Genomic DNA, 25,987 nt, shown 5'->3' with positions numbered 1-25,987 from the left:
TACCGGCTGCTCGAAAATCAATCGGAACAAATTAAATTTTTATTATTATTTATTATTAAAATGAAATATATTTCCTTTGTTTACGTGTATTGTTACACACTGTTAATACAAAGCGATACGATTTACAGAGTAGAGCATTGAACGAAGAATGTTTCATTAAAAGTTACGCGCGTCCGGAAGCGACGGCTTAGAACAATTATATTATATAGATAGATAGATAGATAGAAGATAGATAGATAGATAGAATAGAATATATATAATATACAAGATAATTCAAGTGTACTTTACGCATAAAGTTGTTATTTTTTAAATTAAAACTTATGGCCCTGTTTACAATTAAACTATTACCGAAATATAAATAGTAACTGTAATTAAAATTTTAATTACTCATTATTACCAAAAATAATATTTGAACTCCAATATGTATCTAAATTAAGCGGAATATTGTACGTTTCGTTAAAAAACCTTTTCGATACTTTTCTGACATTCGTTGATTCATTTTCTGTTTCTTTATACTGTTTAGCCATATCTTTTTCAACGTTTTCAATTTCAGTATACATTTTTAGATTATTTTTTTTAATATATTCTTTAATCAGTTCTAAGTTACATGGATAATAATCTTCAAGCTTATGAGTATTTATAAATTCAACCGATATTCTGCTTCCGATCTGAATAGCGCCAACTGACATTAACTTTAAAAGAAATATTTCCATATATTTGTAATCGAGATTTTCGACACTGAAATATTTTGAATCATCATTAATACACTTCATGTGATCAATGAATCTTATGCCAGATACAATATCAAAACTTTTGCAAATCAAATACAATATTTTTTTTACAGGATGCACTCTTGGTTTATTATCGTTGTATCTTAAAATATATTCTATTAAATTTTTACTATATTCTTCAAAGTTTATGCTATCCCTGTTATATTTAATAATATTAAGTGCTTCGGAAAGAGTCTTATGTTGAGCGGTATTGGAAAATGCAGTAAAATAATGTAAGAATTTAATTAAAAATTGATCATTATTATCTATTACCGAATTTATTATGCTCATACAAATTTCATAAAAATCACATATTAAAAATGTCAATGAAATTTTCTCATGTTTCTTAAGCTGGTTTACAATATCTTTAAAAATAAATTGCTTTTGTATGATATCCTTGAATAATGTAGCTGGTGTCATATTAGAATATTTAATTACACCTGAGTTTTGCAAATATAAAAATTTTCCTGTAGATTTTTGTAAACAAATGTAGTTGCAAAACAGTTTTTTAAATGTAAACAATTCATTAGCGAATTTATTTTTTTGAAAGTCAATACGACAATTTAAACGTTTCTTAACACGATTTAGTTTATGATGAAATTCATCAAAATCATATTTTAAACAATCAGCGATTAGACTGATGTCACTATAGACAAAATTACTTGTACTTTGAAATAATATCCACGACCCGATCTTAATAGTTCCATTCAATATGAATTTTACAAGGAAAGATTCCATATAATCATAATGAAAGTCAACTTTATAAGTTTTCCGTACATGTTCAACGAAGTTATCCTTATTGCAATGCTTGGAAAACCAATAAAGCATTTTTGTCATTGGATGAACAAAAAGAGAATATTCTTCATTTTCAGGCAAAAAATAACTTTGAGCGTCTTTCCAATTTGTGTTTAGCTCTCTTATAGCTCTGTAATTTTTGATAATTAATAATGCCTCTAAGAGCGTCCCTATCCAATAACCACCCACACTTTTACCCCAATTGCATAGAAATATGTTGAACTCATTGTTTGTCATCGACTCATTTAAATCAGATAACTGCATACTATTTGAATCAGATAACAGCAAAATCAAAGAAATTCGATCATGTTTATTAAGATGTTGTGTGATTTTCGAAAAAATATCTCTAGACATGACCATGGCTTTAGCTTTTATCGGTATTGAAATAAGACATTCTCCGTTAGGGGGGTTTGGATAACTAGCTATGTTGAAGAATCGTATAAAAGATAGATTATTAGTAAAAACATGTCTTAATAGTTCTTTCTGACTGTTTATACGTGCTTGAACAAGTTTAATTTTATACATTATATCATTAGGAAAATCGTTTATTTTTGCAGAAAAAAAGCTAATAATATATTCTATGTCACAGACAATATAATCTTGTGTCGGATTATTCAAAGGTGTCCAAGTACCAAATTTAATCAAGCCAATCATGTTTATCGTCATTAGAAAGATATGTATATTATAATCATTTTTTATGTATTTATTTGCCAGATTTTTACTATGCAGCACTAGATCTGTGATTTCTTTTTTAATATTTTGATTTGATTTGATTTGATATTTGAGATTTTTGCACATCACATACAATGCTTTTTTCATCGGATGAATGTAGATAGAATATTCTAAAATATGGGGGAAAAAATTAGATTTCGCGTGATTAGAACATATTTTAACTGCTTTTATGGCTTTGACATTTGTTATTATCAACAAAGCTTCTACGAGAGCTCCCTTCCAGTGATCCCCAAAATTTTCAGCCCAAATACGTAAATATGATTCAGTAGATCCAGAAATAATTGATTTCATCAAATGTAGAGTTTCCTCGCAGCAACCAAACAACAAAAATATGATCGAGATTTTATCGTCGCGAGAAAGGCACTCTTCAATTTCTGGCAAATTATCTAGTTCTAGATTTCCATAATCAAGCATCGCTAAGTATACAATGGCATCGGTAATTATCATATCATCCTTGTATCGTTTCGGACTTGGGTCATAGTTTAATTGTATTTCAGTGGTTTCAAAACTATGTTTTTCTGGGATTTTCATAAGGCATAGATCTTTTCTAAGTGAGGATGTAATTAAACCATAAACATGCCCATTCTTTTTACTCAACTCTTTGGATACTATTCTATACACATCAAACAAATGTCTTTTGTTTCCATATTCAGTCATACATTTACAAAGTTCTTGAATAAACTTAACCTGCTCATCAACTATGACCCAAAATAATAGTAAATCTGACATGCCGTCTCTATTTGTGTATTGTTTTGTTTTTTTATTTTTGAAATTTTGAATTATTAAAATTTTAGGAATTTCGAGTAAACTCTGACTTAGTATTTTTTTTAGCTCATCCGTTCCATCATTTTCGTAGTTCGATAAAATACACACAGCAAAAGCTCTATGCTCTGGTTTTACTCGTTTAATGTAATCACTAATAGTATCAATAATTGTATTAGGTTCTTGCTCATTAACCATCACGACTTTAAAACCAAAAGATACCCAACAAGTTGTTAATTCTTTAATATCGCGTTGAATTCTTTCCCTCCCTATTGATCGTTCAAAGGTCTCATTGTTTATGATCAAGAAGTATCCGACATTGTTTGGATTTTCAATCTGATACACATAACTTTCATTGATGATAAATTCATATTTTATTCTTAAATTTTGCTCTTGTATTAATTTCTCTGCATTATTAATGTCATTAAGGAAACCCTTATATTGATTTAATTTATTATCTACCAGGTCATTAGAACAAGCTTGAGTTTTAATTGATTTTAAAGACCTCTTTTTTATACACTTAAGTATATATTGTCGAACTTCTTTTAGGTCTACCGTGATATAATCTTGGAGCATGGTTTTAGTAGGTGTCCATGATCCGATGTTAATAATTCCTAACGATATTATTTGTAAAAAGCTATATAGCTGTTTAAAGTTTAGGTTATCGATATTTTCGACGTTTTTATCACATGTTTTCATGCACTTTTGAACTATTTTATCTTTCATATTTTTTTCTATTAAGTAAAAGATTTTCTTGACTGGATGAACAAACACAGTTTCAGTTTCATTGCAAGATAAATAAAATTGTCGTACATATGTGCTATAATTTTCGAGCTCGCCAAGTGCCTTCTCATTTTTTATAATCGCCAGTGCTTCATAAAGAACTTCATACCAGTAACCGTCGTAGCTTTCGACCCAAGGATACAAAAACATATTAGTAGATACAGACGGCAATAAATCCAATGCCGTTTTGTAAGAATCGAATATCAAAAATATCAATGATATCTTATTATTAGTATTTAGCTCCAGTTCGACATTCTTCACCATTTCTATTCTTTTAATGTGATACTCAATAACTTCATTCTGCGAAAATTTTGAGTAAGTGGCGATATCAGTATCATAAAACTGCAAATCTTTTTCAGTATCATATAAATTGCCATCAGAGAAGTACACCATCTTGGGAACCCTCGCATTAATAAGATAACATTTCTGTAGTTCAATTCGACAATTTATACGTTGCTCGACGTTTTTGAGCGGTTGAATGAAATCTTTCCTATCAGTTTTTAAAAAATCAGTAATCATTTCTATATTGCATTTGATATAATCTTGTTCAGAATTTTGAAAGAATATCCACGATCCTATCTGAATATCGTCAGATAATATTAACCGTAAAATATTACCCAATTTACTGTACAAGCTTTGGTCCATAGGCTCATTTTTAATAATTAAATCTACGGTAATTGGACAGCCAAATCTATTACATATAGAATATATATATTTTTTCATCGGATGAACGAAGTGAGAATATTCCATATTTTGAGGCAAAAAATAACTTTCAGCATCTTCAAAATCAACGTTTAATACATACATAACACTTCTATTGCCAATGATGGTCAATGCCTCCACAAGTGTTCCTATCCAGTGTGAGCCCATGTTTTTTGCCCATTTACACAAGAATTCAACGAAAGCCTCATTTGACATACATTTTGCAAGATCATCAGGAGATTTGTGGGAGTCTGATAGAAGAAATGATAACGAAACCCTTTCGTCTTCTTTCAAACAATCTTCTGTGATATTTAATATTTCTGACTTGTCTGATTTATTGAATTTAATATCTATGATTTCGTTAATCGGTATTGAAATTAAGCTTTCGCCGTTTTTTTTCTGATACATGGTTAAACCACAGGCTCGATATTTTCTGTACTCAGTTTTCTTATCAGAAGATACGCTAGTGAAAAAATTTTCCATTTTTAGTTTATTCTGGTGCTTTATACGTTTACTGACACAATTAAAGCAATCTTTCCAAGCTATATCTTGAATTGTTGAACAAATTGGATCTATGAAACATTCGACATAATTTTGTATCATGGTTTTCGTCGGCGTCCATGACCCAAATCGAATTTGGCCAGATAAATTTAATTTCATAAAGAATAATTCTTGATAACGATCACCGATTTTTTTACAAAAATTTAAAGTATCTCTTTTGAAATTTGTGGAAGCATCGCAACTGTTTATTAATGTATTTAGGTTTATTTTAATGTTTTCATTATTATTGTGAATGATCCAAGCATTTAATACTTTCTTTACTGGATGAATAAAGAGTGAGTATTCCTTAATATGAGGCATAAATATACTTTTCGCCTGTTCTATATTTATGTTTACCAGTTCTAAGGCCTGATAATTTTCTATGATCAACAAAGCTTCCACAAGTGTACCCTTCCAGAGCGGTCCAAATTTAGTGGCCCATTTATTTAAAAAATTGTGGAAACCATTATTCAGCACCGTAATTGCCAGATCTAGCGTGAGTTCATAGCAGTCAAACAACAAAAACAGCAAAGAGATTACCTCATGCTCATGCAGGTTTTCTTCGATATAGTTCAAAGTCGCAAGATCAAGTTTTCCGTGATCAATAAAAGCTAGAGCATAAACGCCATCGTAATTTTCGCTTGGAACTTCTTCTACGGTCTTGCTTTTTTTTGTTTCAAAATTTCTTTGTGTCCGAAATAAAACTTTTTGTATGTTACTTTGTTCTTTGTACTTTTGAGGAAAAGCACAGTGATTTATGTTGTTGAATCTCACTCCATTTTTTACTTGCTGAAGCCAAAGCTCGTTTGTAAGTGTCGAGTTGAAATGATGTACTTGGATTCTTTTCACACTCAATTTCTTAGTTACTACTCTTAATACATTCAGAAAATGCATTTTTTCTCCATGTTTTAACATACCTAAGTTGAGTTCTCGAATGAAACACTCGCCTTCCGATTTTTCGACGGTGGTCGAAAATACTAATAAATCTTCAAAGTTCTTTGAAAAATCGTTACTTGTTATTGTATTTTTATTATTATCGGTTTTTAGTGTGAGCGTTTCGTCAACTTTATATGTAATTTTATCGTTGTTTTTAAGACTCCTACAAGCTAGAATAAGCAAAATTTTGGGTTTTCCAGCTGAATTTTGAGATAGTATTGTTTTTAGCTTTTCAACGTCGACGAGGTTGTTTGACAGAACACACACGACAAAAGCTCCGTGTTGTTTTTCAACCTTTGTATTATAATCATTAACAGTGGCAAGAATTTCATTATGTTTTTTATCATTAGCTATTATGACGTTAAAACCAAACGATTTCCAACAAGTCTTTAGAGTTTCATCATCAAATTCGATTTCTTCTCTTGAGAGCAATTCTTCAGCGTGATTGTTTTTGACGATCAAGAATTGTCCGACTTTATATGGATTTTTAATCTGATATGCATGGAATTCATTACGAATAAATTTATTTTTGACAAGTAAATTTCGATTTTTAATTTTATTTTCAGCTTCCATTATGCATTCAAATAGTCTCTCAATCTGATTTTCTTTTAAATATTCTTCTATATTTTTTATATCTGTAAAGTTATCAAAAGCATTGTCAAAATTCTTTACTTGTAGAGATGAATCAAGAGCCCGAAGTGCATATTTAAATAATTCCATATCTACTTTAGTATTGTAATCTTGAGGCATATTATTAGAAGATATCCATGAGCCTATATAAATAGCACCAGATGCTATTATTTGTAAAAAGGCAAATATTTGATTTGGATAATCGATATTTTGACATGATACACTACATTCACATTCAAGTATTTTATTAATAATTAATTCTTTGATTGCCGTGTCTATAAAATATATTATTATTTTTATCGGATGAAGAAACAGAGTTTCGGATTCATTGTGGGACAATTTTCTTTTTTCCACATATTCATTTAATTTATTGAACTCTTTAATAGCTTTTTCATTTTTTATAATGTTCAATGCTTCGTAAAGAGACTTATACCAGTTCCCGTCGACGCTTTTCGTCCAATAATACAAAATATTTTTACTTCTATATTTCAACACAGATAGAAATAAATTTATTGCCATTTTAGGACAATCAAATAGCAAAAACATCAGCGATATATTTTCCTCAACCAGGAGCATTTTTTCAATATCTTCTAAAATATTTATTATTATTTCAGTTCGTTTAAATGGCAATTTATGATAACTTGTAGTATTCGTATCTTGAAATTGCAAATCTTTTTCAGAAAAAATAAGATCATTATTTACGATTCTAAAAACCATCTTACTATCAAAATTTAAGCGTTTTTGTAATGCAATTCTATAATTTATACGTTGCTCGACGTTTTTGAGCGGTTGAATGAAATCTTTCCTATCTGTTTTTAAAAAATCAGTAATCATTTCTATATTGCATTTGATATAATCATGTTCAAAATTTTTAAAAAATATCCACGATCCTATCTGAATATCGTCAGATAACATTAACCGTAAAATATTACCCAATTTACTGTACAAGCTTTGGTCCATAGGCTCATTTTTAATAATTAAATCTACGATAATCGGACAGCCAAATTTATTACAAATAGAATATATATATTTTTTCATCGGATGAACGAAGTGAGAATATTCCATATTTTGAGGCAAAAAATAACTTTCAGCATCTTCAAAATCAACGTTTAATACGTATATAGCACATCTATTGCCAATGATAGTCAATGCCTCTACAAGTGTTCCTATCCAGTGTGAGCCCATGTTTTTTGCCCATTTACACAAGAATTCTACGAAAGCGTCATTCGACATATATTTTGCAAGATCATCAGCGGATTTGTGGGAGTCTGATAGAAGAAATGATAACGAAACCCGTTCATCTTCTTTCAAACAATATTTTGTGATATTTAATATGTCTGACTTGTCTGATTCATTAAATTCAATATCTACGATCGCGTTAATCGGTATTGAAATTGAGCTTTCACCATTTTCTTTCTGATACAAGGTTAAACCACAGGCTCGATATTTTCTGTACTCAGTTTTCCTATCAGAAAATACGCTAGTGAAAAAATTTTCCATTTGTAGTTTATTCTGCTGATTAATACGTTTACTGACACAATTAAAGCAATCTTTCCAAGCTATATCTTGAATTGTTGAACAAATTGGATGTATGTTACATTCGACATAATTTTGTATCATGGTTTTCGTCGGCGTCCATGACCCAAATCGAATTTTGCCAGATAAATTTAATTTTATAAAGAATAATTCTTGATAACGATTACCAATTTTTTTACAAAAATTTAAAGTATCTCTTTTGAAATCCGTGGAAGCATCGCAACTATTTATTAATGTACTCAGGTTTATTTTGATGTTTTCATTTTTATTGTAAATGATCCAAGCTTTTAATACTTTCTTTACTGGATGAATAAAGAGTGAGTATTCCTTAATTTGAGGCATAAATATACTTTTCGCCTGTTCTATATTTATGTTTACCAGTTCTAAGGCCTGATTATTTTCTATAATCAACAAAGCTTCCACAAGTGTACCCTTCCAGAGCGGTCCAAATTCAGTGGCCCATTTATGCAAAAAATCGTAAAAACTATCGTTGAACATTGTTGTAGCCAATTCTAAAGCTACTGCACTGCAGTCGAACAGTAAAAATAGCAAAGATACTACCTCATGCTCTACTAGGTTTTCTTCGATTTTATACAATACCTCAAAATCAAGATTTCCGTAATCAATAAACGCTAGTGCATATATGCCATCAGAATAATTTCCGTCTCTAGCATTAGTGCATTTTTTTAAATCGAACTGCGGTATCATTTTATTCTCACTACCAAAGATTTGACTAGGCATTACTTTCTGAAGCCAAATTTCATTTCTGAGTTCGGATTCAATTTTACAATCTTGATTTTTCATTAAGTTTTCAAACATGTTCGATAAATGCTTTTCCTTCCATAATTTTAACATAGATTTGCAAAGTTCTTGAATAAAACATGTGCCTTTCAATACTATTATATCTCTCATAGAAGGTATTAAGAGATCGACAATGACGTCATTACTGGTCGTTTTAATGTATTTTGAGTCACTTAAAGCTTTTAAATTCATTGAATTGGTATACGTTTGAACAATTAAAATCTTAGATTTTACAAATGCTGTTTGGCATAACATGTTTTTCAACTCTTTTATTTCAATAAAGTTGCTATCAATTCCATATATCCTATCAATATCGCCGTGCGCCATTATACAAACAGCAAATAGTTCATGATCTTCTTTTACTATATTAATGAATTTACTTATAATATTAAGAATGCCATCACGTGTTAGACAATTGCACGAGACAACATTAAAACCGAATGATTTCCAACAAGCACTCAATACTTTTTCATCAGGATCAATTATTTCTTTAAAGGGATTATTATTTATAATTAAAAAGTATCCGATTTGATGCGCAGTTTTTCTTTTATTTGCTTTGAATTTATTTAGCATTCCAGAATATTGAACTTTCATTTTCTTTTTAATATTATTGATATCAAAAAAAAATCCTAATTCACTTTTGTAATCGAAAAGTTTATCATCAATTTGTATTTCCCTAAGTATACATCGGGGCATATTATTTCCGGGTATCCATGGTCCAATCTTATTGTAATTAGGCATTAATTTGTCTATATAAGAAAAATACTGCTTTGCGGTTGTTCTATTAATTTTGGGATGGAAAAATACCGGTTTAATTTCCTGAGTTGGGTTATACAATTTTTTTGTATCCTCAATAAATTCATTGAGCGCAACAATTGCCATTTTATTTTGTATTATGTCCAATGCTCCATAGAGAGTCTGGTACCAATTTTGGTCAAAAGTTTCGGCCCACTGATACAAAAAACAATTGTTATTCCTAAATAAGAAATTAGCAACTTTAGAAGAGTCAAATAGCAAAAATATCAGCGATTTCTTATTATGGGTGGTTAAGTCGTATTCGATTTTTTGTAATATCTTTCGTTTTTTAACTTGATAATTGAGAATACTTTCGGGTGAAAAAATAGAATATCTGATAAAATCCGTATCATGTAACTGTAAATCTGTTATAGAATAACATATATGCCCATTAGTATAATATACATGCCCATTAGCAGCCAGTAAATTCGGGTGAGTCGTCACATTTGTAAAAGAAAAGTTTTTCAGTGTAGTATTTCGACAGTTAATACGTAGCTGGATATTTTTTAATGCAATATTGCATTTAGGCTCATTAATAGTTTGTAGAAAGTCAGAAAGTTTTTCGATATTACATTTCGTATATTCGTGTCTTGAAATCATAGAATTAGATGGTGGCCATGCTCCTATTTCAATCGTCCTAGACAATATTATTTGTGTACGTAAAAATTCAACATCATCGCAACATCCTTCTAAACTATAATAAGTCAAACATTCTTTCGGTAGATAGTTAAAAATAAAGTTTTTGATATGTGAAGAGTCTAATTTATTGAATATTAAATATAGATATTTTTTCATCGGATGAACATAGTATGAATATTCCATATTTTCAGGCAAAAAGTAACTTTTGGCATCTTCAAAATCAACCTCTAATGCTTTTATAGCACGTTCGTTGCCAATAATAGCCAATGCTTCCACTAGTGTTCCTATGCAATGCGAGCCCAATTGTTTCGCCCACTCACACAAAAATCTTAAAATATTGTGTGGCAATAATTCGCAAAAACTATGCGGGAAAAAAAAAAAATTTGATATAAGAAATATTAGTGAAATTGTCTGCTTCCTGTCCAAAATCCTTATTGTGATTTTTAATAAATGTACCTCGTCTGCATATCGCATATCTTCGATTACGTTAATCGGTATTGAAACTGAGCTTTCGCCGTTTATTTTTTGATACATGGTAAAGCCAGATGCTCGATAATTTCTGTACTCAGTTATCCTATCAGAAGATACGCTAGTGAAAAAATTTTCCATTTGTAGTTTATTCTGATGATTTATACGATTCTTTACAACTGAAAATCCAGTCACTTCTTCTTCTAGACAGATATCGGATGTTATGTAACAGTCATCATAATCTAGTATTGTACATTTGTAAGGAGTCCATGATCCAAATTGAAATTTTCCTGCCATATTTAAAGTCAAAAAAAGTAACTCCAAGTAGTCACGTCCAAATTTTTCGAAATATTCCGAAACTTCTGTTCTATAATCTGGCGAAAGTTCGCACCGATCTATAATTTTATTTTTGAATATGTTGGCTTTCTCCTTATCTTCGAAAGTTTTGCAAACCGCATATAACAGTTTTTTCATTGGATGAATAAAAAGTGAATATTCAATCACATGAGGCAAAAACATACTTTTAGCATGTTCTACATTTACGTTTACATGAGTTAAGGCCCGATCGTTATTAATAATAAGCAAAGCTTCAATGAGAGTTCCTTTCCAGAGCGGCCCAGTATTTACGGCCCATTTATACAAAAAATTAAGGAAATTATTGTTCACCATATTTTTTGCCAATAACAGACTGAGCTCGCTGCAGTTGAATAATAAAAATTGCAATGCAATTACCTCATGCTCTTGAAGATCTTCTTCGATTTCATCCAAATCATTCAGTTCAAGATTACCATAATCTAGAACGCCCAAAACGTAAATCCCACCAAGGTCATTTCTTTTTATTTTGAATTTCGACTTTATTAGATCGTCCATTGCGCCTTTTATTACGTCCGTATAAGCTGAAATTTGATTCGAACTAGTATAATTTAATACGGCCTCTTATTATATAATCATTGTTGACAAATCGACTTTATCGCATAAACTGTACAGTGTCTCACCATTATTATTAATATATTTTTTTACCCTTTGGTTAATTTTAACCATTAATTCAATATCATTTTATTTAATAAAAAAAATGTTTTACTATAGATGTATATTTTTTCATTAAATTTATTTTTTGTACTTACTTTTTTACGTACATAAATATATCTTTATAATAAGTCAATAAAAATTTTGAATGATTTTTTAAAATCCTGTAATTTGCTGGCAAAAAATAATTTTATTAATTTTGCTAAAATCGGAGTCGTAGTCGGGTCATAAGATAAAGTTGGAGTCCGAGTCGATTAAAATTTAAAAGGCTGCAGCCCTGATAATAACATAAAATAAACGTATAACAGTTCTTCGTTAACTTCTTAACTAAAAAGGTTACCGTTTCGTTGTTGCGCACACTCGTTCCGTTCTAGCGCATAAATTTGAAGATTTTTAAAATTTAAAATCTATTTTTATCTTGCGGCCGGTTTATAATAGGCAGCGGGCTGTGGTTTGGCGACCTCTGATTTAGACGATTAGATTAGGAACTGATAATGTTGACATGTTGCAGACAGTTTCGATTTGCTAGTTTATAAACGCAAACGTCATGGAGGCAATTCAGGAAGGTATCGTTACGCTTGCTTTACTTGATTACGGAAAACTGGGACTAGACGAATTGCATGAAATCGAAATAAAACTCTCTGAAGAAGATAGAATATCGATGATATTCTTGCTATTCGACTCCTGTGAAGTCTCTCTACAATTGGCCAAATTAATTATGGATTCGCCAGCCAATAGATCGTTATACTTACGTTTTTGGGCTGAAAGATTTGGGTTGAAATGGAAAGGAGCTCTAGTGGAAGCTCTGCTGATTATTGAAAACGTCGATGTCATAGAATCAATGGAAATTAATATAGATCACGCTAAAACAAATTTTTTACCTCATATTATGGAATATTCTATCAACATACATCCGATGAAAAAAGCTTTATATATGCTTCGCAAAAAACTAAATAAGGAGATTCTCGACAACATTATAGATCGTTTAGCGGATTCTAATAAAAATCTAAAATATGAATACAACACAAACTTTTGCGGTTATTTTGAATTGTTTCTTATAAAATTAAAATTGATCGGCTATATTGAGTTTGGGACTTGGATGCCGTTTAATAATATAATTCAAGATTTCATCGCATGTAATATACAACGGATTGTTGAAGTTTTGACTGAAAAATCCAACATTATTCCGCATGTGTTGGTGAGCAAACTTAAACAAATCCAGGTACGTATTAACAGTCAGAAAGGCATGTTAAGACAATTAGTTAAAGAAAACGTAACCTTCATTCGATTCTATAACATAGCTAGTTATCCAAACTCGTCTAACGGGGAATGTTTTATTTCAATACCGATTAGAGCTAAAGCTAAGGATATTAATGTACAGGAAATATTGTCAAAAATCATACAACATCTTAACAAACACGATAAAATTTCTTTGATTTTGCTGTTATCTGATTCAAATAATATATTTATAGATGAGTCGATGGTTAATAACAAGTTCAAAGATTTTTTATGTGATTGGGGTAAAAGTATGGGTAATTACTGGATTGGCACGCTCTTAGAGGCATTATTAATTATTGGAAAAAACGAAGTTGTAAAAGAGTTTAAAGTGTGGAAAGAAGCTCAAAGTTATTTATTGCCAGAAAATGAGGAATATTCTCTCTTCGTTCACCCAATGAGAAAATTTTTATATTTGTTTTCCAAGCATGTAAATAAGGATAACTTCCTTGAGTATGTACGGAAGAATTATGACAGTGATTTTTATTATGAATTTATGGAATCTTACCTTATACGATTTATATTAGATAAGACTATTAGGATTGGGTCGTGGATATTATTTAATGCTGGTGAAGAATTTGTTAATAGTGAGATTAGTCTGATTGCTAATTTTTTGATATTTTGTAATGATAATGAATTTCATTCAAAACTAGAATTCGTTCAGAAACGTATAAATTGTCGCAATGAACTTCAACAAAAAATATTCACAGAGATAATTATTACATTAAAGGAATCTATTTTCAACTGTATTTGTTTTAAAACTTCATATCTCGATTTACAATATCTATATTTATATAATACTGGTATCATTAAATATAGCAATATTCATTCGGATATATTAGAAGAGAATATTGAACGAAAACATAATTTCTTAAAAAAAGTTGTAAATCAGCTTAATACACACGAGAAGAAGTCATTGATATTTTTGCTGTGTGATTCTCATAATGTTTTATCGGATTTAACATTAAAAATCGATGATAGTTTGTTTATTGATTTATTGTATAATTGTACAGAAACCTGGGATATGTACCAGGATGAGATTTTCGCCGAAGTATTACAGATTATAGAGAATAATAAAATTGGGAAAACTGTCGAAAAATTTTCTGAAGACATTAAAAGATATATATTAAAATTCAAGTCTAATACATCCAGGCTACATCCCATAAAAAAAATATTATATTTGATGCTAAATCATAAAGAATTTGATAGAAAAAACTTTATAAAAAATATTTATTATAAATGTAAAGCTGTTAAATTTGAACACGAAAATGATATGGACTTTATAAAAAATATTTTTTCTAAATGTGAAGCTGTTAAATTTGAACACGAAAATGATATGGAAATCTTACTTTTATGGTTAATGTCACATAGCTTCATTTGCGTTGGATCGTGTTTACCATCTGAAAAAATACCCCAAGATTATACCCCTTGTGATCTAAATTTAATTATTAATGATATTTTTTTAAAAGAAGCTGATATTATAAAAACTAAAAAATTTGTATGTAGTGAGTTTTTAAAAATAAACAACACGTTTATAAATGATATTAAATTATATGTTTACAGTACAAAAATACATGTGCAATCTAGTACGAATACAAATGAATTAAATAATTCAATATCTTCAAATAAATACCAAAATAATGGGGGATACTGTTTGATAATTAACAATAAAAAAATGAATACAGGAGAGGAGAGAAATGGGTGGGAAAAAGATGTAAAAATGTTGAAGGAATGTTGGGAATCGTTCGGCTGCAAAGTCATAATACATCATAATGTCAATCACGACGAATTTGATCAAGTTATACGGGTAAACATTTCAAATGTAGAAGAAGATGACGGAATTTTCGTTGTATGTCTTTTATCGCATGGTATTAATGATTCACTATTCGGAATTGATGGTAAACTGATCGAAATTAAAAAACTGGAAAATACCATATGTGAATCTCCAAATTTATTTAAAAAACCCAAAATTATTATCATTCAAGCTTGTAGAGAAAAAATTACAATGAAATTTTCCGAAAACGAATCTGTAGTAAGTGTCCCACATATAATTGTTTCAGATTCGACAACTACACGTGTACCCAATGCGAGGGCGGATTTGGCGGTGTTGTGGGCCTGCGTTGAAGGGTTTGTGGCGAAAAGATCACCAACAAATGGCTCACTTTTTATCCAAGAACTTTGTAAAATGTTGAATGACAGGAATGAAGATCATTTTTTAGACATATTTGCAAATGTAACAAACAATTTGAGCTGTGAACATGATCAAGTTTCTAAACTTGAATCCACATTCAGAAATAAGCTTTACTTGTCAATCAATACCTATGATTAAATTCATTAAGGTATATTAAATAGAATTTAGTTATATTATTAATTGTAATTATACTATTGAATACTATTAGAATAGACTTGATATAAAATCGCAATTAAATATTTACCTTAATTTTTAATGTATAATTTACTTATTACATGCCTTTTATTAAATGTTATTCAACATTTAAAGGGTTAAGCTAATTTTTAAATTCCTTCCCTACTATATAAAAATATATTATTGCTAAAAAATAGATGCACATAAAATTTAGTTGAACCTAAATGGCTGGTATTTTTATGTTGGTGAAATTGAAACTTTGACCAGTATAGACTACTCTTATTTAGGAATTGCTCTTCCGGTAATAACGATACCAGTAATACCAGCAGTGCATCTTATTTGTTAAAAACTATATCTCGTATTTTTTTTAAATAAAGAAATAATCACCGTGTCGCCGTCGCAGGTGACGTGGAGTTGCCATGGATTTTTGACGATAATATTTTTTTAATATTTTCATTTCGTTAAGATTCATAATATTTGATGCATTTTTCTGGCCAAATTCAAGGGAGGGAGAGTGCTCCTGCTTGTTCCCCCCCCCCAAATGACGTTCCTATTCTAAATGTGCTATAGCTGCTGTACATTTCACAAGACGCCTTTATTTTTAAATCATCCTTCTATTGATTCGAAAGCATTTTATTCCACGTTGAAAGAGTCAATTTAAAAAAGGGTGCTAGATAGAAAAAAAATGTTTTGGGCTCGCGTACTTGACTAAAAATATTGGGCTGAAGATATTGATGTTTAATTGACATTTGGATGTTCATTTAATGATAAACTATGAAATTTAGTAAAATGAAAATATTAAAAAAAAAGGTCTCTGACTGGCCAACTTTTGCCCTCCTCTCCCAGGAAAAAGAAAAAATAACGTCTTTCATTCCATACCAGAAATTTTCGGTTTATCCCTCAGAGAAAATCTAAAAAAAAAATCTTGAATCCATACTGGAAATATTTTTAAAAATATGTCACTTTAGTGAAATCATATCGGAATACATTTTCACCAGGAGATATATATTTTTACTAGTAAAATTATAATTTATCCGGCAGGTGCTAGTAAAATTATATGATTTCAACTTCTCCATACGTTAGTAATACATTTACATACGTATCATTATTTATTTAAATGCGATGTATAAATGGTTGAATTTTTTAGTGAAGTTATATTTTCACTAGTGAAGTCCAAATACAATTTCACCAGTAGATATATATTTCTATTAGCGAAAATATAATTTAACTGATAGGCACTAGTAAATTATATGCTGATCTAAAATGTTTTTGAAACAAAATTTGACAAATGAGAAACGTAAATTTGCTATTCAAACCCACACGACTTAACCAAACCTAACTTTACCTAATGAAAATTCTAAAACTAATTACAATTTTAGAACTTTCATTAGCTCAAGTCCAAAATACAAATTTAGCCAACTCATCTGTCGGAGGAAAATAAGCGGAAGAAAAAGTACAGACACACGTCGCATCTCGCATATTTCTCTATGGTTTGTCTGCATTTCAATATTATACTATGTATTAAAAATATTAAAGCTATCCCTGCTGATGGTAGCAGGGGCACCTTTTGGCGACGCCTCGTTTTGATGCGCCCTGGTATGTTATATATGTATTGCGGCTCGTGACTCATGTCTCAATTGGGGTGAAGGGAAGGGGACTCGCATGCTCGCGCAGTTCTGCGAAATACTTTTACATGCGGCTGACTTTCTATAAATCTCTTAATTCTTATCTTAGATAATAATTTATCAGCATGGCTGCGCTAAGTTTTGTGACTCACTAATAACACCCACACATATATAACGATGACCTTCAATGGAAATATTAATTTCTGCTAGCTTGGCCAACCCAGTGATAAAATCTTTTTTGTGAAAATGTCTCAATGGTAGATGGAGAAGCAGGGATCGACATCGTGATGTGGTGATGTGTTCTCGTGACAATAGCTGTCTCTCTTGACGATTACTGGTTTCTCCTGGTTTGACCTATTGTCCGAAAAAGTTCGAAGAATTATTGAAAAATCGCTGACGAATGAAATTGGGAACCAATCGTGTTGCCTTCGGAAACACCCCATATCCGATTTGTAAGCACATCCATTATTCAAAGTTCAGAACTACTACAGTTGTTGAAAAATGTATTTCTATGTTGTTGTAAGTCTTTGGTGCCGTTATATATATGTGTGTAAAATGATAAGCTTATTTTTTCACCATTTTAAAAAAATTATGAATATGTTTTTTATTCAAAAATGTAATAAATCGCTGTACTTTGGTCATATTTTACTACTATAAATAATAAATATAATATATATAAAAAAATATATATTAAATTAAAAACAAGTAAATAGTTAATAACTATTTTCTAGTTTTTAAAAAGAAATAAAAAAAATATAAAACAATAGTAATAATGCTATTGTTTTGTATAATAATACACTTTATAATAAAAAAATATGATTAAATGTCCTATAGTTTAAAGCAAATCATGACAGCTCAATTTTATTTCATGTTTATTTTTTTTTTTTATGCCTATAAAATATTTGTGGTTTCAAAAAGAAAAAAAAACATTTTACAGAGTTAATAAAGTTTATAATAAGCTTTTACTAAAATAATTTATAAATTGATTACTAGGATATAATATTGTTAATTATTGTTGATTAAAATATCTTTATATCGAATATATATGATTAAAACCTGAAAATGTACATAGTGCGTATTATATTTAAGATGTTTCTTAAATTATTCTATATTTTAGATGGCTTAACAGGTTGCTATTATGTTTTATATTAAGTTTTTTTCTGTTTTTTGTTATGATAATACAATTGATTTAAGCTTTACTTAACAAAAACAGCTAAGTATGATTTATATCTAATATACAAAAAATCTTAATAACCATGTTTGGATTTGGTTCGCTTCAAATTCAACACCATGCTAGTTTTTCAAGTTTTCCTTATTAGTGTAATTGTAGACCAATATAATTTTATGTCATATGTATTTTTATTTTTAGTATAAATGTGCATTATATTATAATAATAGACACATTGTTTTTTATTGTATTTTTTCCTAATTTTGTTATTTTATAAATAGTCTAAGTTTAAAGATACCTGTTAAATATCTTATATAACTTTTATTACATGTTAATTACAATATATGTTTATGTTCATACTCTGACTCATGTGAGTGAGTAAAATGAAAATATTAAATATTTTTTATCTCATTATTTATTGAACGAAAAATCATGTATAATACAAGTTTTCCAGCTGTAAGAAAGTGCCTGGATAACTATAGAAAAATTGTTTTGCTTTTGTTTGCAGCCACACATGTACGGCCTGCGGCACCTCTGTCGGACCTGACCAAAAATGTTAAAATCCATTCGTACACTTCGCAGTGGCAATCATGCAACACTAAACTAAACGTTTATTCATTGATGAATTTCACAGCTTAACTGCTCATAAAATATGTTTGGCAACTATTATATTTCTATCTACTGCTGCAAACTATGCATAACACTGCTTTTTTAAATTTTTCTAATTTAATGTTTTCATTTGACTCATCCTCGTATTAAATAAAATAAATAGTGATAATTAGATAATGTATTAGATAATGTAAAATTAAAGATTTTTTAGTGTAATTTATCCTTTCCTGCTAAGACCGATAAATGAAACTTAATTATTTATTTTTGTACAATCGGTACACCAGCAACGTTGGATAAATTTAATATTAAGATATGCTTTATTTGCTAAATGAAATTTTGTTATTGTTTTTTCTATATAGTAACATGTATACATATTCTTAAATATCTAAATAATTGAGGAATTGTTTTCAAATGCTGAGAGTTCAACGAAGTTCTTGTTTCATGTACTCACCAAGCAATAAATTACACTAGATTATATAGTTAATTGCTGTAAATTTAGTGTAATACCCGAACAAGCGCAGTCTACAAAGTCTGTAATGACATTTGAAACAAATTGGTAAATTGAACTACTCTTCTCTCAAAAGACTGGTGGACTCAATGGAATCTTCTCTCGAAAGACTAGAATTTTTGAAGAAGGACATCTTGAGTAAACGCTGCAACGTAGAACTATATAATTTACAATATTGTCAAAAATATAATATAATCTCCAAGATTGCCTTCATGGCTTCAAGAACTACTAGATAGACCAGGATGGATGACTACTGGAAACTAAGAATCTAGAAGACGCAAGTGATAACAGTTTGTGGGGGGGGATCCAACCAGCTGCAGCGTCAACTCTAAAGACATTCAAACGACCATTGTATATTGAAACGGAAACAATCATTTCATAATAATTAGAAGATTTGTCACAGACTCTCCGGGCTAGCACATTCTGTTTATTTAACCGCTCTTGACCAGAAAATTGCTCTTTTGTGCGTAAAAGATGCGCAATAGACAGCACAATGTCTAAGCGCCGTAGAGAATGCAATTGTGGTCTAAACCATTGTATTGACGATTCACAGCTTTCACTTGCGTGAATTTATTTTGTTGGTCGTTATTATATGCGATGCAATTGGCCCACCGACATCCGCATCTATGATTCAGAAGAGACGTTTCGAATCATGAATATAAAAGATCTGACACTTTGTCACATCGACAGACGATCAGCAATTCAAGACAAGATGCGAGTCAATTCCATAAGCAGACGATCGAGCGATAGAAAACGATCTACGATTCGAGAGACGATCTGTGGATTCGAGAAGCAGACGACTAGCGTTCGAGACGAGACGATCGAGTGAGACAAGAGATGACACCAAACAGAGGATTAGAGCTCAGACAGGCAGACACCATTCGAGGCATATACGAGAGACGGCAATCCCAACTTCTCCACCAGTACGAGTACAGTCTACAGAATACAACTTTTTATCTACCATGGTAAACTGTAAATAATAAATTGAATAAGCTGTTATCAGCTTTTCTTGCGTCTATCTTGGCTGAAAGCTACACCCCTTCTGCGTCTAAACCCAAAGAGTTCGTGCAGATAGTATCTTGAGTTAAAAATTGATGATAAGCGAAAATAAAGTTTGGAATAACATTCAGTTTTAAAAAAATATGCAACAGCCAAACTTTTTCGACCTTAATATTCTTGAGTTGCAATTGAACATTGAACTGCTTTCAACTAATTTAAAGACGTTGCTAGATTGATTATGCAATCTGGTGAGTACATGATGGAAAATCACTATATTTAAAGCAAGCGACATTTTCCGAAATCAAACTGTTTTGCAACAAAATCAAACCATAGGCAATGTTTTGAAGAATAAACAAGACATACTTTCTACAATGTGCTATCGGTTGTCAAACAAAATCCTCTCTTTTACATTTAATTTATGAATACCTTATGATTTATGAGAATACAAGCAAAATAATAGTTTTATTGAATAAACATTGTATACCTGTTAATTATGTATTTTTATTTATTAATTAGCTTTTATTACAATTTTATATAATTACTTTCAACGTTTGGCAATAAACAATGTTTGCACCAAACAGTGATGCTACAAACAAAAGAAATGATAGTAGCGTATTATCAAAGTCTTGGCTTTCGGTTTTGGAGTCATTACGAAAAATTCACATAAAATTGTCACCGATCTAATTGCCACACAATTACACAAACACATTAACACAGACACAAATGACTCATCCCGGGCAAATGGACAATTAATTCATATAATTAATACTACCCCGTTGAAACATGTATATATGACAAGATCAAGGACCAGAGCGGCAGTTACGGATAATTCGTGTCCATGGATGGAGAATCGCAGCCGAAATATAGAAAGAAAGTAGGCGTAAATCGCGATGAATCCTGAGATTTCAAATATATATATATATTTTATACATTGAAGTCCATGTAGATAAATATCAAAATCAAATAATTATATAATAAATAATATTTCCTATGTATGAATCATTCGTATTAGATATAAAAAACTTAACCAAGTGCAGATTACGGCTTGGACTACTATCTATGTGTCACAAACTTGAAGTTAAGACTTGAAAAAATAATCAAACCAAAAAATAATTCACTTAAATTGACACCACAATAAATAAGAGTTTTATTTATTGGATTAGGCGTACATCTAGCGTTAACAACTGCCAATCTCAAAAGATGATTTGTTATTGCTGATTTTGCTGAAAATTGGTTATACTATTTGAAAGGCTAAATTTTCTGTGCTTTTCAGAATCACTTTGATCGAAAACGACTAGAATATGTAGAATTAGCAAGTGAAGAACGTGTTAACTGCACTTTTATATAGTAGTGTTTCAATATTTATGTCAAGAATGTACCAAACTATTTAGTTTAAATATCCTTGCCATAAATATGGTATGACTTTTGCCTCTGAATTTATAAAATTATTAGGTAAGACATGAATTTATTAAATATAAATTTTATTTTACCCAAAAAATATAATATTTGAGGTTTTCTAATGCTTTCTCAATTAAAAACTATTACATAATAGATACATCGAAGATGAAAATACATATTATTGTTATTATAGTCCATCTGTCTTTTCAACGTTTCAATCATTAATCGACCATTAAAAGTGCCTTTTATTTTAAAGTATAATATACAATACAAGTTAATTTGTAAATGTCTGATTATTCCAAAACTACATTTGTGTCAGATAACTCGCTTTAGGATCTTTAATATCTACGTTTACCAATGACGAGAGAAACCTGATTCAATATTTAACTATATTTTGTGATGAATTTATATAATAAATAGAGACGTCAATGATTATTTATTTAATAATTATTTGGTAAATGTAATAAATATTTTTATACTATCGCCCAAAAATAATAATTACCTATCTATTATCAATTTTCTAATGTTTACTTTTCCGATATTAGATTTCGTTACATGATATGTATGTATATCCATGCTGACAGTGATTTACTACGATATTAAGGAAGTCGCTGCACCTGATTCTCTGATAATTCACCTTCTAGTTTTAATCGCAACGTAAGCTATCATACTTAGCGATCTCGCGATTTGCTATGTACGTTACGCTAGTACACACTGCACAGAAAAAAAGATATAAATATTAACAAAACACATTGAAAAAATATTAAATAAATTATATATAATGGCTAGACCACCTATTGTGAGTACCTAGATGAGAACAAATCAATGCTATAAGACAGATGGTTTAACAGTCAGATAGCTGTAGAACAGGAATATTAGGGAATCGTTCTTGCATTCGGTACTTCAAACAATACTCGGGAACGTAAGCTAAAGCATGGCCCGGATAATAACATATTTTTGGGTCCCATATGAGCAAGATTAAAAGCATAAATATAATTTATAAGTCTCAACAATGCTGGCATTTTTCTTGAACATTATTAAGACTTTGGCAAAAAAGATTAAATTATAAAAATCCATATATTTTTATTGTTTAACACCTTGTCGCTAAACAAAGATATATCGTCCAATTTGTTTGAATGCATTTGTATTGGACACAGTTATTCAGAATGTGGCATAAAATAATTATTTTTGTATTTTTATATTATCTTGGGGGCCAACGATAAGCAACACTGACTTCAAAATCGTATCGGTGATAATCGTAAGACATTCTCCCATAACAAATCAACTCTTCATCTACACGCACTCCTGCTAAATCTTACGTGATTAAGACGGAAACAGTGCGATGAAAAATATTTTTTAACTGACAATAATTAAATTTTAGCCAATGTGTTGTAATGGATCGACAATAAGACACAGATAAGCCACTGCAGAAGTTTTATTTTTAGTTACATGCGAGTATGACATATTATTACAGAGCCGGCGAAAGCATGTCCTTCCGTCGTGTTGCTAATCAAGTAAGTCTTCCAGCTGCCGCTTCGAAAATAAGTCATTTTAGACAAGTAAACGTATCAATAATTTTTTTAAATTGTTAGTTATTTTCGCTACTATTCCTTCCTTCGTATAGTTCCTATGAATGACTTATTGGTATAATCAACCAAATTAAAGATTTCATTTAATATATGTTTATATTTAGTAGCCCTTCTATAATTTACTGTGGCCCACTAAACGTTGCTGTTGTCTCTGTGATCCCCGGTTGAGAAACGCTGGTGTAGATGTTAGTATGAGTTTTCATATGGGTTAAAAGAGTGTGTTTATATTTTAATGCTTTTCCACATTTATCACATTCGAAATCACGAACATTACTATGAGTTTGCATATGTCGTGAAACATGTTGTTTAGTTGTGAATGCTTTTCCACATTTTTCACATTTAAATACACTAACATTGATATGAGTTTGCATATGTCGTGAAATATACTGTTTGGTTGTGAATGCTTTTCCGCATTTATCACATTCAAATAAATTAGTATCGATATGAGTTTGCATATGTTTCGAAAGATTTAGCCTACAATTGAAAGCTTTTCCACATTTTTCACATTCGAAATCACAAACATCACTGTGAATTTGCACATGTCGTAAAAATTGACTTTTAGATCCAAATACTTTTTTACTTTCTTTACACTCAAAATTAAGAACATCGCTATGGGTATTAATATGAGTCAAAAGAGTGTGTTTATATTTAAATGCTTTATCACATTTTTCACATCTGAAATTACGAACATTGCTATGAGAGAGCACATGTCGTAAAAGTAGGTTTTTAGATTTAAATAGTTTTTTACATTTTTCACATTCAAAGTCACGAATATCGCAATGAGTTTGCATGTGTCGTGAAAGACAATTTTTAGTAATGTATGTTTTTTCACATTTTTCACATTCAAAATCACGCACATCTCGATGAGTTTCTGCATGTCGCATAAGCTGCCTTTTAGATTTGAATAGTTTTTTACATTTGTCACATTTAAAGTTACGAACATCTATGTGAGTTATCATGTGTCTTGAAAGATATTTTTTAGTTTTGAATGTTTTACCACATTCGCTACATTCAAAGTCACGAACTTCGCTATGAGCTGGCATATGTTGTGAGAGACATTGTTTACTTTTAAATGCTTTTCCACATTTTTCACATTTAAAGTCACAAACATTGCTATGAGATTGCATATGTTGTGAGAGATTTTGTTTAGTTTTAAATGTTTTTTTACATTTTTCACATTTAAAATGCCGAACATCGCTATGAAATTGCATATGTTGTAAAATACATTGTTTACTTTTAAATGCTTTTCCGCATATTTCACATTCAAAGTTACGTACATTGCTATGAGTTTGCATATGTTGAAAAAGATTATTTTCAGTAATGAATGTTCTTTGACATTTTTTACATCCAAAGTCTCGAACATCGTTATGAGTTGGCATATGTTGTAAAAGAATTTGTTTACTTTTAAATGCTTTTCGACATTTATCACATTTAAAGTCATAAATATCGCTATGAGATTGCATATGTTGGGTAAGATTTTGTTTACTTTTAAATGCTTTTTCACATTTTTCACATTTAAAGTCACAAACATCACTATGATATTGCATATGTTGTGAGAGATTTTGTTTAGTTTTGAATGCTTTTTCACATTTTTCACACTTAAAGTCACGAACATCGCTATGAGTTAACATGTGTTCAGAAAGACATTTTTTAGTTTTGCATGCTTTTCCACATTGTTCACATTCAAAATGACGAACATTGATATAAGTTTGGATTATACTTGATTTTTTAGTATTTAAAGCCTTTTCACATTGCAAATTATTACATTTTTCTCTTTCTGATTTCTAAAATTATAATTGTGTTAGGTAATGTAAATATCTAAATAAATAGAATTATAATAAATAATATATTCGGCTCTTACGTTGTAAGTTTGTTGAGGTAAAACGTTTACTTTAAGTATATCTTTAACATCGTGCATTTCTGAAATTATATATTAATCAATAGTTTCTTATATATACATATATATTCAAATGTGATAAATATATATAAATATTTTTACCCATTTCGAATAAGTCGTCTACATCGTCTTTGATTGTATCTTCGATGCTATCGTATTCGCATTTTACATTTGTGAACTTTAAAACAAGGAATTAAAAGCATTATTTAAGGTCACATGCTTTAACGAATGGCTTAACAAATATAACTGTTCGTTACCTCTACTTTATAATGAATTGCGTCAACGAAAGAAAGCGTTTTTTCGACGTTTTCGATGTCGGGTTCTGCAAATATAAATATCAATTGGTAAAAATCTAAATACTATGTATTTGGTTTTCAACTGAATATAAATGGATTTAACGGGCAAATGATATTATCTGAAAAGTAAAACCTTAAAGCTAATGCATTCTTCGTTTACATTCTTAGTTATAGTCAAAATAAAGAAAATAGTACCGGTTTTAATAAACGCCATTGTGACAGCGCTCAACTGACAGTTCATTACCAAAGTTTGGTCTAAAAGCGACTATTTGTTGAGTATGGCCAGATAACAGGGGAGGGCTTATTGGCGTACCTCATTGAAATTATTATGAGTCTAGTTAAA

At 30.0% G+C, this 25,987-nt stretch overlaps 3 protein-coding genes across 5 annotated transcripts in view; 1 reads left to right on the top strand and 2 right to left on the bottom strand.

Annotated features, from left to right (window-relative positions):
• Window positions 1-25,987, bottom strand: part of LOC148239532 (uncharacterized) — a 32,262-nt gene extending 6,275 nt beyond the window's left edge. The window contains exons 1-5 of one of the 3 annotated variants that reach the window (XM_088196900.1): window positions 25,840-25,987; window positions 25,606-25,670; window positions 25,451-25,526; window positions 25,313-25,371; window positions 14,516-14,590 (exon numbers count right to left, since the gene is read on the bottom strand). In XM_088196900.1, coding sequence (XP_088053026.1) covers window positions 14,564-14,590; window positions 25,313-25,371; window positions 25,451-25,526; window positions 25,606-25,670; window positions 25,840-25,885 — 273 coding nt within the window. In that variant the 5' untranslated portion in view covers window positions 25,886-25,987 and the 3' untranslated portion in view covers window positions 14,516-14,563. Of the gene's footprint in view, window positions 1-14,515; window positions 14,591-23,281; window positions 25,236-25,312; window positions 25,372-25,450; window positions 25,527-25,605; window positions 25,671-25,839 lie in introns of those variants that run through there. The other 2 variants (XM_088196883.1, XM_088196891.1) reach the window with 2 other exon arrangements.
• On the bottom strand, window positions 268-11,773 carry LOC148239534 (uncharacterized). The gene has a single exon (XM_088196794.1). The coding sequence runs from the start codon at window positions 11,757-11,759 to the stop codon at window positions 384-386; it is 11,376 nt and encodes a 3,791-aa protein (XP_088052920.1). The 5' UTR covers window positions 11,760-11,773; the 3' UTR covers window positions 268-383.
• LOC148239533 (uncharacterized) lies at window positions 12,463-16,408 on the top strand. Its single transcript, XM_088196824.1, has one exon. The coding sequence runs from the start codon at window positions 12,463-12,465 to the stop codon at window positions 15,517-15,519; it is 3,057 nt and encodes a 1,018-aa protein (XP_088052950.1). The 3' UTR covers window positions 15,520-16,408.

The sequence above is a fragment of the Plectrocnemia conspersa genome, unplaced genomic scaffold (assembly GCF_051122295.1).
Source record: "Plectrocnemia conspersa isolate PC_06_02 unplaced genomic scaffold, ASM5112229v1 ptg000001l, whole genome shotgun sequence".
NCBI classification, from domain to species: domain Eukaryota; kingdom Metazoa; phylum Arthropoda; class Insecta; order Trichoptera; family Polycentropodidae; genus Plectrocnemia; species Plectrocnemia conspersa.
The sequence above is the reverse complement of the archived record's forward strand: the minus strand, read 5'-3'. Positions and strand labels throughout refer to the sequence as shown.